This window comes from Labeo rohita, chromosome 1 (genome assembly GCF_022985175.1).
Source record: "Labeo rohita strain BAU-BD-2019 chromosome 1, IGBB_LRoh.1.0, whole genome shotgun sequence".
NCBI classification, from domain to species: domain Eukaryota; kingdom Metazoa; phylum Chordata; class Actinopteri; order Cypriniformes; family Cyprinidae; genus Labeo; species Labeo rohita.
The window spans coordinates 9668433-9682630 of record NC_066869.1 but is presented as its reverse complement, the minus strand read 5'-3'; the positions used below and the strand labels follow the sequence as shown (position 1 = coordinate 9682630).

At 36.6% G+C, this 14198-nt stretch overlaps 1 protein-coding gene across 1 annotated transcript; it reads right to left on the bottom strand.

Annotated features, from left to right (window-relative positions):
- Positions 1-664: 664 nt before the first annotated feature.
- On the bottom strand, positions 665-14198 carry LOC127162675 (adhesion G protein-coupled receptor E3). Its single transcript, XM_051105509.1, has 17 exons — positions 14153-14198; positions 13887-14042; positions 13749-13805; positions 12288-12671; positions 12119-12175; positions 10574-10630; positions 8609-8691; positions 8296-8485; positions 4898-5017; positions 4579-4760; positions 4313-4474; positions 4031-4237; positions 3721-3953; positions 3452-3518; positions 1535-1626; positions 1279-1441; positions 665-802 (listed from the first exon to the last, which is right to left on the bottom strand). The coding sequence occupies exons 1-17, from the start codon at positions 14196-14198 to the stop codon at positions 746-748; spliced, it is 2313 nt and encodes a 770-aa protein (XP_050961466.1). The 3' UTR covers positions 665-745.

Below are 14198 nucleotides of genomic sequence, written 5' to 3'. Positions count from 1 at the left end.
GTCAATCCAAAATGATAACAAACCCTCAAACCTGAACATGATTTGGTCAACAGAGCAAACCAACCCTGTGACGTGACATACTGTTGTATTGCAAGATGGTGGCCCCTTACTCCAAAAGCTATAACAAAACATCCTTTTTTGTTACAATTTTGTTACAAATGAATATTTAACGTATAGTACAATATTTGAAGTAATCGACTGTAAAATGGGTCTTTAGAGAGAGAGAGAGAGAAAGAAAAGTTAAATTAAGTCAGAGCTTTCTGAGCTCAACAAAGATAAAATTATATATATATATATATATATGTATGTATATTAATCTCACACAACTGTATGATTCCATACAAGTCATTTATTTCCCTTTAACATGCACGTATGAAATAGTTTTGAGGAGTTTTTCCTTTTTTTAATTTGCCATCATTTACTTAAAAAATATTTAAATGTGATTATTTTGAGAAATCTGTAAAAATAGGCTTTTCTCCCTCCACCAATTAAAACTAACTAACTAACTAACTAACTAACCAAAACAAACAAGATTAAAGACTAAATAAAACAGTTCACCAGTAAAACAGCTGGTATTAAATCAGTGGTATTAACAGCTCTAAAATAAGATAACATGTTTTTCTAGAAAGGAGCATCAACTCTGGCATTTACCATCCAAAAACATAAATTCTCTGTTTTAAAATAACATGTATATTAATGGCACTTGAGCAGCATTTATTACTTTCTGAACATCATGTTGTGGTCCTCAGTGTTGTTTGACACAGCAAAGACATCTGAAGAACTTCCTGTACTGCTGCCTGACCTGGACAAAAATGAGACGAGAGGAGCTGAGTGACTTCATGAGATCAATTTAGCCCCTGAAACTCATGAACCAGAATTGAGTTTGTTAATAATAAACAGGCAAGAAAAAGATGCATTTTAGGAATATATATTTTCATGTTTTTCTCTTTTCCCCCATATAATGGTGAAATAAAAAAAAATATATAATAATAATACATAAAAATCTGACGTTGGCTTGAAAAACCAGAGACTAAAATTTTGGTTTTGAAAGCATGGAGATGAAAGGCATTTTTTTTTTTTTTTTTTTTTTTTTTTTACAGTTGGAATTTGAATAGTTTTGGCTCATTTGAACATTCTGTCCCATGAAGGAAATGGAAGAGTAACAGTTTAAACAAATTGCAACTGTCATCCCTCTCTAAAAGTCACAGATCACCAAAATAAGAACAGGACCCCAGTGAAAACATCCAGATTACACATGTAAATTAACTGATGTCTGACCTCATTATTGAGAACACAATAGATCAGGAAGATGAAGGTTCCCTGCTGGGAGTTCAAGATCAGGAAGAGGATCTCCAGCATCTTATTGCTATTAGTGAAGAAACCCAGAATCCAGGGACAACCAAGAACCACAAACTGAGCCAGTGTTTTAAATGCCATAACCCTGCAGAAAAACAGATAAATAAAGAGTTAATGTGTCTTTATTAACTATGTTGTTTCCTATAGAGTGATTAAAAAAAAATAGTAACCAAGTTACTTGGTTTGTTTCATCTGTGAAACTTCAGCATTGAGATTTTTGAGAGTTAAGTTCAGACTGATGACAATCTTGATGAAGAGAATCATGTTTGACTGCAAAGTAGAAGAGCAATTAATCACCTTGTTTTCCTTTTAATATAAATAGAAGTCATTATATATATATATATATATATATATATATATATATATATATATATATATATATATATATATATATATATATATATATATATATATATATACAGTACAGACCAAAAGTTTGGACACACCTTCTCATTCAAAGAGTTTTCTTTATTTTCATGACTATGAAAATTGTAGATTCACACTGAAGGCATCAAAACTATGAATTAACACATGTGGAATTATATACATAACAAAAAAGCGTGAATCAACTGAAAATATGTCATATTCTAGGTTATTCAAAGTAGCCACCTTTTGCTTTGATTACTGCTTTGCACACTCTTGGCATTCTCTTGATGAGCTTCAAGAGGTAGTCACCTGAAATGGTCTTCCAACAGTCTTGAAGGAGTTCCCAGAGATGCTTAGCACTTGTTGGCCCTTTTGCCTTCACTCTGCGGTCCAGCTCACCCCAAACCATCTTGATTGGGTTCAGGTCCGGTGACTGTGGAGGCCAGGTCATCTGGCGCAGCACCCCATCACTCTTCTTCTTGGTCAAATAGCCCTTACACAGCCTGGAGGTGTGTTTGGGGTCATTGTCCTGTTGAAAAATAAATGATGGTCCAACTAAACGCAAACCGGATGGAATAGCATGCCGCTGCAAGATGCTGTGGTAGCCATGCTGGTTCAGTATTCCTTCAGTTTTGAATAAATCCCCAACAGTGTCACCAGCAAAGCACCCCCACACCATCACACCTCCTCCTCCATGCTTCACGGTGGGAACCAGGCATGTAGAGTCCATCCGTTCACCTTTTCTGCGTCGCACAAAGACACGGTGGTTGGAACCAAAGATCTCAAATTTGGACTCATCGGACCAAAGCACAGATTTCCACTGGTCTAATGTCCATTCCTTGTGTTCTTTAGCCCAAACAAGTCTCTTCTGCTTGTTGCCTCTCCTTAGCAGTGGTTTCCTAGCAGATATTCTACCATGAAGGCCTGATTCACACAGTCTCCTCTTAACAGTTGTTCTAGAGATGTGTCTGCTGCTAGAACTCTGTGTGGCATTGACCTGGTCTCTAATCTGAGCTGCTGTTAACCTGCGATTTCTGAGGCTGGTGACTCGGATGAACTTATCCTCCGCAGCAGAAGTGACTCTTGGTCTTCCTTTCCTGGGGCGGTCCGCATGTGAGCCAGTTTCTTTGTAGCGCTTGATGGTTTTTGTGACTGCACTTGGGGACACTTTCAAAGTTTTCCCAATTTTTCAGACTGACTGACCTTCATTTCTTAAAGTAATGATGGCCACTCGTTTTTCTTTACTTAGCTGCTTTTTTCTTGCCATAATACAAATTCTAACAGTCTATTCAGTAGGACTATCAGCTGTGTATCCACCTGACTTCTGCACAACACAACTGATGGTCCCAACCCCATTTATAAGGCAAGAAATCCCACTTATTAAACCTGACAGGGCACACCTGTGAAGTGAAAACCATTTCAGGTGACTACCTCTTGAAGCTCATCAAGAGAATGCCAAATGCCAAGAGTGTGCAAAGCAGTAATCAAAGCAAAAGGTGGCTACTTTGAATAACCTAGAATATGACATATTTTCAGTTGTTTCACACTTTTTTGTTATGTATATAATTCCACATGTGTTAATTCATAGTTTTGATGCCTTCAGTGTGAATCTACAATTTTCAAAGTCATGAAAATAAAGAAAACTCTTTGAATGAGAAGGTGTGTCCAAACTTTTGGTCTGTACTAATATATATATATATATATATATATATATATATAATGTGTTTACAGCTAGTATGATGGAAACAGGACCCAGAAAACTCCAGATGAAGCCTTTATCCATTTTAATCCAGCACCTGTTTAGAGAAAAATCAATATAATATCTGAATAAATTTGTCAGAAATACTATTTCAGGTGTTGACTGGTGTTAGATTACAGACTGTAATCTTGTGCATGACCTTGATATAACCTCAGATAATAGAAACGTCACAAAAACCCAGAGATATAGCTATATTTCCTTCTAACCAAATTAACTTAAAAACAGCAACAACAACTCACTGTTCGCTGCCATAGCCTTCAGGGACCAGACCGACAGACACGCACACCACAACCAGAGCAACCAGATATCCAATCACACACAGGAATCCAGTGCTAAGCACCTCCCTCTTTTTGGAGCTGATCTGTGATAGGTTCTTCACACAGATGAAGAGCAGCACAGCTTCAATGAACATCCACACAAAGCCGGAGAGAAAGAGGAAGTGCAGAAGGCCTGAGATCACGGCACACAACACCTGGAGACCATGAGAGATGGTTATGATGATTCTCAGTGAGGCTGTGCTGAGCTGTAGGGCTCCTTCATCATTCTCACCTGATGAGGCCGTATGACACTCAGGAACTGCTGAGTGAGCAGGAACAGAAGGTGAGCCAACAGAAGACTGATGCAGATGTTGATTCGAGCCACATTATTCACTCCAGGACTCCACTGACAAAGGACAAAGCTCAACAGAGCCAAACTGAAGAACACCAGCCCCACGATCACACACACCAAATTCAACAGATCCAGCTGTGAGTCGCTCTGAGAAAACATGTCAGAGTACATGAGTGACAAATCTGTGCTGTTCTTCAGTGTTCACTAGAACGGTTTTCATACCTCTGGTGGGCGGCTGGTTTGCATGATGAGAGCGAATGTTGACAGATGATCACAGGAACACACAGTGTAGCTGCTGTTGGTCTCTAAAACAGAACAACCATCTAGAATCCACTCGCTGATATTCCAGTACACACAGAACAGAGAACCACTGGGATCAAACTCCTGCAAACAGAAGAATGAACATAAAGAAAATATTTGAACATTAAATATTACATTCAGATGTTTGCCAGCTCTCATTTTGGACAAAACACATTTCAGTGTCTCACTTTGATGTGTCTGAAGGTGAAGTTGACTGGTTTGGTGAGCTTAGTGTTGGTGGTTTTGGGAAGAGTAACTGAGATCACAGTGGACATCATGGTTTTAACCATATCATTTGATGTGTTGAAGAGGTCTGGCTTCAGTAGATTCTCCATCATGTTGTAGCTCATGAACGCCACAGCAGCTGATCCTGAGTGATAGAAACGGAAAAAGAAATACTATGTGCTAAACTAACAACAACCAAAAAAGTAAGTAAATGTGGCTTAGTTGAAATAGAATAATATATCTTTGTACACTTTTTAAATCAAGTTAAAACATTTGACATACTTGTTTCATTGTTGTTCTTGGCGATCCCAATGAGATCAATGTCCACGGAAGAATTTGTTGTGTCAAGTCGAGGGATTTTATCTAAGGTGACCTGTGGTCCAACCATGAAGACTTGACCCTCTGAATAAACAAAAACAAGCAGTAATGTGCCGTTTTATTTTATGTACACAGTTTATGAAGGTACTCAATTTTATGTTTTGATTCTAAAGAGATTTGGTTTCGGAAGCAAAACAAGTGGACCAGTCAGACCCAAAATTATGTATTATATTTAACAAATAATCCCTAACACCCCTCACCCAACCAACAAGCCATCTCTCTCTCTCTCTCTCTCTCTCTCATGTCTGTGAATGAACATGCATATCCTCAAGTCATTGTGTGTATTATTACTGTTCTTGTATATTGTCTTTTGTATTGCATACTGTTTTATGCATGTGTTATGATAGAATCACTAGTTCATATAACCTCACCTATACCATGTTTGGTATCTATGAGTTTGTATGTTGATGCCATGTTGAATACCATCCTTGAAGACAAAGATTTGTAAAATTTCCTTCCAGATGTACCATTTCTCATACTCAGATCCTGAGGGTGTGCCACTCTCACACTGTAAAGATCACTGATCACAAGATCAAGACGGTTTTTTTCAGATTCTGAGAAGATGAGAGGATGCTGAGCTAGATGTCTTCTGAGGACCACTAATTTTGTTCCAGGCTGCGGTCATGTCTTTCCATTCACCAAAGATCCTTGGATTTCAGCGGGTTCTTCACTCATAGTCTCTTTTGGCTCTTCTCTCATCATCATCTGCTCTTCTGCTTCTTCTTCTAGTTGCTGCTTGTGTGGGACTTGTGTGGGGCTGGTGCAGCTTCACTTGGCAGGCCTCAACTTCAGCCAGGTCTTCACTTTCCATATGGAAGAAAACTCTCCCAATCACCAGCGAGTCAGAATAACATTTTTGAAGTTCATTACTCTTCAAACCTGAAAGAACTTGACTGCAATCCCAATACCACCAAACCTTCAAACCATCAAGACTTTCATCTGAGACTTCATCAGGACACTCATTCAATGACCCAGGCAATGCAAGTATCCTATATAACTAAAATGTAGACCCCGTTCTAGAACGGTGCCGATGGTTTTACTGATGGTGTTAGAAAGTGATAAGACTTTTGGTTCTATGGATGTCACCATCTATGATATTACTTTGGTCACTGTTGCTATGGTTACTGGTATTAGGAATACAGACTTGACTTTAATTGCATCAAAGTTCTTTTAAGGGAAGTCATTTCACTCAGTGGCCATCTTTGAAATGCCTCTCAGGCAGGCAAGTGCAGCTCCTATCTCTTTAAATGGGGAAACATCAAATTCTCCAAAACTGTTGGCTGGTTTATGTTGGAAGTAGCTGGTTTTAGCTGGTCTCCCAGGCTGGTCAGGTTGGTTTTAGCAGGTCGTTCCAGCTGGTCTCCCAGCCTGACCAGCTAAGACCAGCCTGGAAGTGCCCAAAACCCTTCTAAATCCTTCTAACCCTTCTGGTCAGCCTGCTGACCAGCTATGAGCAGCTAAGAACAGCCTGAATGACCAGCTAAAACCAGCCAACCAGCTTAGGCTGTTTTTTTTTCAGCAGGGAGATCAGCCAGTGTGCATGCGCAGTACTGAGCGCACGTCTCAGAACGCTGCCTGTTTCTATAACAACCGGGACTTCGAATAGCAGTTGCATTGACGAGCAGACTTTACTAATCAATGTTTGGCTCTTTCATTAAGAAGGCAGAGCTTCGTGGCCATAATGGGCGCCACATCTTTCCCCATTCAAAGTTATATTAGTGACAAGTCTTGGGTATTCTGTAGTCTTTGATTACATGTTCATACAGACAGTATTCAAGCCGCTACTGTAAGTTGGTGTGTGAAGGGGACATTTAAGCCCTGATCACAACAAACACGTTTTTTAGGTCCGAAAATGTGAGGGAATTTTTGGTGACTTTTAAAAAAGAGCAGTGCTTTGCGCTTTTTTATGCTGCTAGGCAACCACCAAATCAGCCATCCTGTTAAGTAAACTGTCATATTAGCAAAAAATCTTAAAAAAAAAATAAAATACAGCTCCGGGTAACCCGTGATAGACACCAAAAGTTTCTTCTCCATCACTGCAATTTCCAGACTTTTTAAGCAACAGTAAAACTTTCATCACCACAACGGAAGGCCCACCTTTCCATTCATTCGATTGAACAGTGGGAAAAAAAACGTGATGACGTTGGATGTCTTTCTGCTTAGAGTTGCTTTTTTTTCAACTTCAGGTGCTCAGAGCGCTTCTGCAAAAACGTGAAGCGCAGCAGGTGGTTAAAATGCGCGCATAACACTCACTGCCAATAGAAAACAATTCAAAAAAGGTGCCTCCCACCGCAACACATTCTGTCTGATCGGGGCCTTAGAGACTTACACCTGTAAGTAAATGCGGTAGTCAGTCCCAAAAACTGACAGTGTGAACGTAGCTGTTGCAAGATTGAGGGCAGATTGTGGAAGAGAATGGTCAATTCAACTTCTCCTGAGTTGAATTGTTTTGTTATCTGGTAATTCTTGAAAATAAAATCAAACCTTACTTTACTCACAACACACGTGTGGATCTCAAGTGTAACAGTTCTTGTCTTTCTCTTTCTTTCAGTGATTCTGCTTGTTAACAGCAGGTTTTCATTACTAATGCTTAATCAGCACTTAATTATTCACATACCTCATTAACTTCAATACTGTTCAGTGTTTCTTTAAATATTCTTATGGCTGTTTCCTTATGAACACAGATCAGGGGATTTTGCTGTGTGTCTTGTGCTTATTGTTTTGTGTTTAAGGGAGAAGATAAAAAAAAAAAAAAACATGGAGTGTTCTTATTTCAAAGTATACAGAATATATATATATATATATATATATATATATATATATATATATATATATATATATATATATATATGTATATATATATATACACACAGACCTCTGTATATTTCATTCCAAAAAAATGCACACAGAAATACATTTAGAAATATATTTTGGTATATGATGTTTGAAACTATTCATATACTATGTATTTACTATTTCAAAAACATTTCATTGAGCTTCACTGTTTGCAGCATATATTTAGCATATATTTCAAATATATTTTGGCCACAAAAATAATAGATTTTTTTTTTTTGCCATATGAGACTTCTCCATGTCGGCATCTAATTTGATAAGCTTTTACCAAATGAAGTATCAAGTAACAAAAGATACAAGCAGTATTTTCTGTTCTCTTATAAAAGTTGGTACGTCTAAACAATTATGCACTTAGCTGCATTTGGTGTCAGACCCACTGCTGCTCTCTAGACGTAATAAAGTCACTGACATCATGTTTCATCATTAATAATTATTATGTCTCCACTTACCTACAGCAGGAAGAGTAAAATTGATTCTGTCACTTGTGTCTGTCGGCTTCACCAATGTAGAAATGAGTTTCTCGCTGACTTTTAACATGCTGTTTCCATAGGAGGCTAGTTGAGTTGGGTTTGCTGATGACGATGACTCTAAAATCTTCTCTGTAGTGTTGAAGGCCACAGTCAGAATGTTTGTCACAGTCTAATTTATTAACCAGAAAAATACAGTTCAATAGAGTTATTGTACATGTAAATGTCAAGAAAGCCAGACAGCAAATTTGATGATTTTATTTGTTCTCTTGAAAATCCTTGATCAGGCACTTACATTCAAAGGAAGCACATGAGCTGTAATGTTCTCAATCTGCTCAAAAAGATTTTGAAAACAACCTCTAGAGGTCTGATTCTGAAATCACACAGTAAATAACTACAGTAAATACAAATCACTCTGTAATTTTATTAATGTTTTGCAATATTAATAGCAAACCAAAGACAGTTTGTGCACAAAACCATTAACAATAAATAAAAACACATTAATATTTCAAATATTTAAAATGCACGTTTTATTGCAACTTACGGTGCATCCTTCGGGCAATGTTATATTTATAACTGCAATGACAGAAATCAGCATTAAGCAAATGATCAAAAATTATGAATGACGTGACCATGAGTATGGAACACCCTACACCACATTATTTAAAAAAAAAAAAAAATTATCAAAAAAGTTTTTCCCTCTCCCATTTATTTTTTTCTCTCTCCTAAACTTTGATGATGATGATTATTATTAGGGGTCTAGCTCAGTTGCAAAGGCACCTATTGTTTCAAGTAACTATTAGCTTTCTTCTTCCTACTGTACTCAAGTAAAAGTACAAGTACTCATAGAAATAATAACTCATATAACTCATATTAATAACAATTAATAATATCATAATAATTACTTGAGTAAGAGAAAAAAAAAATCTGTGAAGTAGCAGTGAGTAGTACTAGATTTTAGTAGTTACTAGTTACTCGATGTGTGTAATCTGTTAATTATGCAGAATTTTATTTTTTCCTTTTTTTTTTTTTAATACCAGATATGGCTATAGTGCCATAAAAGATATATATTTTTAAATATTTTGTATTGTATTTAACTTAGTATTTAACATGAATTAAATAACAATAAATAAATAAATAAATAAAACACTCATACTAATTATAACACTTTCATTGTACAGAAAAAGAACATTTACCTTATCAAGAACATTATCCCTGACTTCAGTCTAGCTAGAGTTGAAGCGCTCTCAAAACCCCCCATTGTAATCGCTGAAGCTGTTTACACTGTGAAATTTCTATCTTACATCGTACGCACATCTACAATTTTCTGTTTCTGATAAGAGAATTCACCAGAGAGCAGAATTTAGTCAGCGAGCGCATGCAGTGAAAAACACACACACTGTAAAAAGTAATTTAAGTTTACTTAATTAAATTGTGCAAACTCATTGTCCTAATTCAATTAAGTAATCGTAACATAACATAATTGGATGATTGCAAATTATTACCACCATTACAGGATTATGTCAGCCCAACTAAAAGCTTCACAAAGTGTTTATGAAAAGCAATGAAATCATAAAAGCTCATTAAAACACAGAAAGTACACAAACTATTTTTTTAATAAAAGGTTGATTCACCTTTTTTAAAGCAATCTATTTATGTACTTCAAGGATAAAAAAACTGACAAAGCAGTATAAGCATTAGTTGTTGGTACTACATGCTAGTTTATCCCTTTTTTTTTTTTTTTTTTTTTTGGCTCTTTTGTTGGCTCTTGTGGAGAGAAAAAAAAGAGTTTTTGAAGAGAGAAAAAAGTTTTTGGAAAAGAAAAAAAATCTAGAACTTAGGCTCAGGAAGGATCTGAGATTTATTACTATTATTATTATTATTATTATTATTATTATTTATTTATTTATTTATTTTACATTGTGGTTCAGGGCTTCCATACATGAGTGTGGATGAACAAAAAAATAGTTTGTATAAATTTAAAGAAAGAATGAAACAAACAGAATAAAGAAAAAAAAAAAAAAGAAAAATAAATCTAAGGTGACTAATATCACTTCTTCTCCTTGCAGTCTCCTTAGAATCTGTAAACAATCATACCATCGTGCATTGGCCTCGAAAATGAAAACGTCTGCAATGATTTACAGCTGCACATCACATACTATTTTATCCCTTGACTTACAAACTCACTTATTCAATTGTACAAATCCACAAACATTCAGCCCAAACACAAATCAACAGAGGAAACATCAGACTACATTACCAGCTGAGCTCGTCTCTGGTGTGACTGTTGTAGTGGTGCTGATGAGGTTAGTAACAGCTGCAAAAATTAATATGAATATCATTGAACTAAGACACAGATCATACAACGGACACACAAAAATGTTTACAATGTTTACAATGACCTGCATATTTCACACACATCAGAGATGGGAATTCCGAGTCACAAGCAAGTCTCCCAAGTCCCAAATCCTAAGTCCTCAAAGAGTTCAATTTAATGAGATAGCTGACTAAATAAATGTTGAGTGTGCATTAGTGATGAACACCTGCTGTTATTGAGAATTACAGAGGATCAGATGCTGATGTTTTATTGGTTAAAATGATGCCGCCATCAAGAAGATCAGAGTTTGCTTTAGTTGGGCTCTTTGTAGCAATGAATGTGACGTTTTACACTGAAGAGATATTAGTTGTATTTATGCAATGAGATATGAGTTTATGCAGTGATTATGAGCTAGCTGGATTATAATTTTCTTTTTAAATTATGCATTTAGATTTTGCATAATCAACTCTACAGCATGCAAACAATATTTTGCTCTAATAGTTTAAATGAGTTCTAAATTTATGTAATACATATAAAGTATTCAACACCAGTACTATTTAGACACACACAGACATCAAGAACCAGCATATTATGGCCAGCATATCGTTTTATCGACTCGGACCTTTGATTCTTGTTCAGCAAAATGAATAAATCTTCAAATCTTTTTGAGTCATTTTGTTCATTTTAGCCCAATAAGCTTAACCAACGGAGTCTGAACCGGAAAAAGAACTGATTAGTTCATCTCTCAAATCTTCGGGTTTGAGTCGTTCGTTCATCACTTGACAGCCCCATAATAGCTCCAAAAACCTGAAGATTCGAAAGAGGAGAACTAATTCCAGTACAGAGCCTAATAGGATGTTGCGCATGCCTGACTGAACAAATCACTCCCTGAGACAACTTGTTCATCCTGAGTCACATTAAAGATTCGTTCAAAAAGAACAAATCGTTCAAGAACAACCCATCACTAGAAGAGACTATTTCATGACGATCATTCACCATAAGTTAATCTATTACTCCAATGTAAAAAAAAAATGTTTGTTATAAAACAATATTGCAGTTATTTAAAAGAAAAGGGTCAAGAGACCAACTAAAGCAAACCTTGACCACAACTATGGTGGCATTGTGTTTATTTATTTATTTTTAATTTTTTTTTCAGTTGATTCCATCCAAGGCTGTGGCTGAAGTCGTAGTTCTTGTGTTTCTCTTTTCTTCAGTGATGTTGATTGTTAACAGCAGGTGTTCATCACTAATGCTCAATCATCATTTCGTCAATTACCTCATTAAATGTAACTCTTTGAGGACTTGGGATTTGAGACTTGGGAGACTTGTTTGTCACTTGAAAGTCCCACCTCTACTATTGCCCACCTCTGACTGACACATGCACGCACGCACTTTTATCCCTTTTTATCTAGAAACACAAACTCACACACCTGTTCATATATACAAATCCACAACACATAATCAACAGAGGAAAAATCACTACATTACCAGCTGAGCTCATCTGTGGTGTGACTGCTGTAGTGCTGCTACTGATATTAGTAACAGCTGGAAAAAAAAAAAAAAAAAAGGAATATCTACGTAAATAAAATAATGACTGATAAATACCAATGAATCAACAAACACAAATAATACAACAGGCTCATGTGAATATAATTACCTGCACAGTATGCTGAACGACAGTGAGATGGACTAACCAACTCATAGACATAATATTTGCCTGGACAGGCTTTGATTTTAATGGGGTAAGACCTAATATAACAGTTGTAATCATCCCAGTGACCACAGACATCTCGAGTGATGACTCCATCCTCAACTGTTGGGTGCCCACCACGAATCCGCAGTGCGATATCAGTGCCACAGCTATAGTATACAACACACATGTCTGGGATCTGAGCGCTCATGTTGTTAATAAAGAGACGATACCAGCCGCTCCAGGTGAGATCTCTGTCACACCTTCTGACTAAATCATTTGTATTATTGGTGGCTCTCCATGGATTGTCCAGCACAGTGTAGTTGTAGCAGGGGTCAAAAGAAAGATGTACTGAAAAAAACAAAAACAACAACTGGTATTAGACAAAATGCCTTTTAAAATTACTGTTGAATTTAAAGTATAGATAATCTGATTAAAAAATAAAACATAAATAATAATAAAATACATTGAAAACAGTATTTTCATTGTAAATTGCCTTAAACCACAAAGTACAAAAACAAAAAAAAAAGTAAAATAATATAATGTAATATAATGTTATAATATTATATTATAATATAATAATAATTCTATTTTTCATATCTCCCAGAGAACTACTAATAACTACTAATTAATTCAAAAGTGAAGATTATGGTAACCCACTAGTAAAGTCATTCCTTTCAAGTCACTCAAGTATTACCAAATTCATCTGAAAAAAAAAAAAAAAAATTGGATCCGTATTCTAAGGTTAAGGTCATGGTAACACTCTAGTAATCATTCAAGTTTAACAAAATCCATTGGAAGTATTAGTATTCAGAATCTTACAAAAACCTCAAAAGTTTACAATGACTTTAGTCTACGCCAGGGGTCACCAGACCCAGTCCTGGAGGGCCGATGTCCCTGCAGAGTCCCTGCACTTGAATGGACCGCTTCTGTTTGCCAGATGTGGGCCAAAAGCAGGCCATAGCAAATGCCACATGCCAGCAAAGAGCAAAGAAATAAACCATCCTCTGTACAAATCAAACAGAGCCAACTAGTGGATAGAAGTAGATCCTTAAATACATTTCTAACATTTTCACCTGCAGACAAAATAATCAAATAAGCAAGAAAAAATCAGACTGAACTGAGCTGAAAAATTACACTATTGGCTGCCCACTGCTCTGGGTGTGTGTTCACAGTGTGTGTGTGTGCACTTGGATGGGTTAAATACTTAGGGCAAAATCCAAGTATGGGACACCATACTTGGCCACATGTCACATCCCTTTCCTTCCTTTTCCTATTGTCTAAGCTGTCTCTCTATTGTATGATGTACTATGAAAATAAAGGTGATTTAATTTAAAAGCACTGTCCCTCACACATCTGTTCTATAGGACAGATTTGCACAGAAATCAGGGCAGAAAATATGCCAACAGAGACAGTGTGTTACATTACCAGCTGAGATGGTTACTGGTGTGATGCCTTTAGAACTGGTGATAATGCTGCCAACATCTGAAAGTTTGGATGAATAGGGATTAATAAACAGATACACAATCATGAATGTGCAGAAAGACCTCATGTGAATAGAATTACCTGCACAGTATGCTGAAATGCACACAGTTGGTTTAACCAACTCATAGACATAATAATTGCCTGGACAGGCTTTGACTTGAATGGGGTAAGACTCATAATAGTAGCAGTTACCACCAGAGTTACCGCAGACACTTCGAGTGACGACTCCATCCTTGACTGTTGGGTGTCCATCAAGTATCCACAGTTGGAAATCAGTGCCACAGCGATTATTTGCAACACACGTGTCTGGCAAGTGAGCGCTCAGACCATTAATGAAGAGACGATACCAGCTGCTCCAGGTGAAAGACCTGTCACACCTTCTGACTGAATCAT

Coding starts and splice junctions, on each gene's coding strand:
- LOC127162675 (XM_051105509.1), bottom strand. CDS start 14,198: ATGATTCAGTCAGAAGGTGTGACAGGTCTTTCACCTGGAGCAGCTG. Junction 14,043..14,152: donor TCTTTCACCTGGAGCAGCTG/GTATCGTCTCTT, acceptor GACACCCAACAG/TCAAGGATGGAGTCGTCACT. Junction 4,761..4,897: donor CAAGAACAACAATGAAACAA/GTATGTCAAATG, acceptor TCTATCACTCAG/GATCAGCTGCTGTGGCGTTC.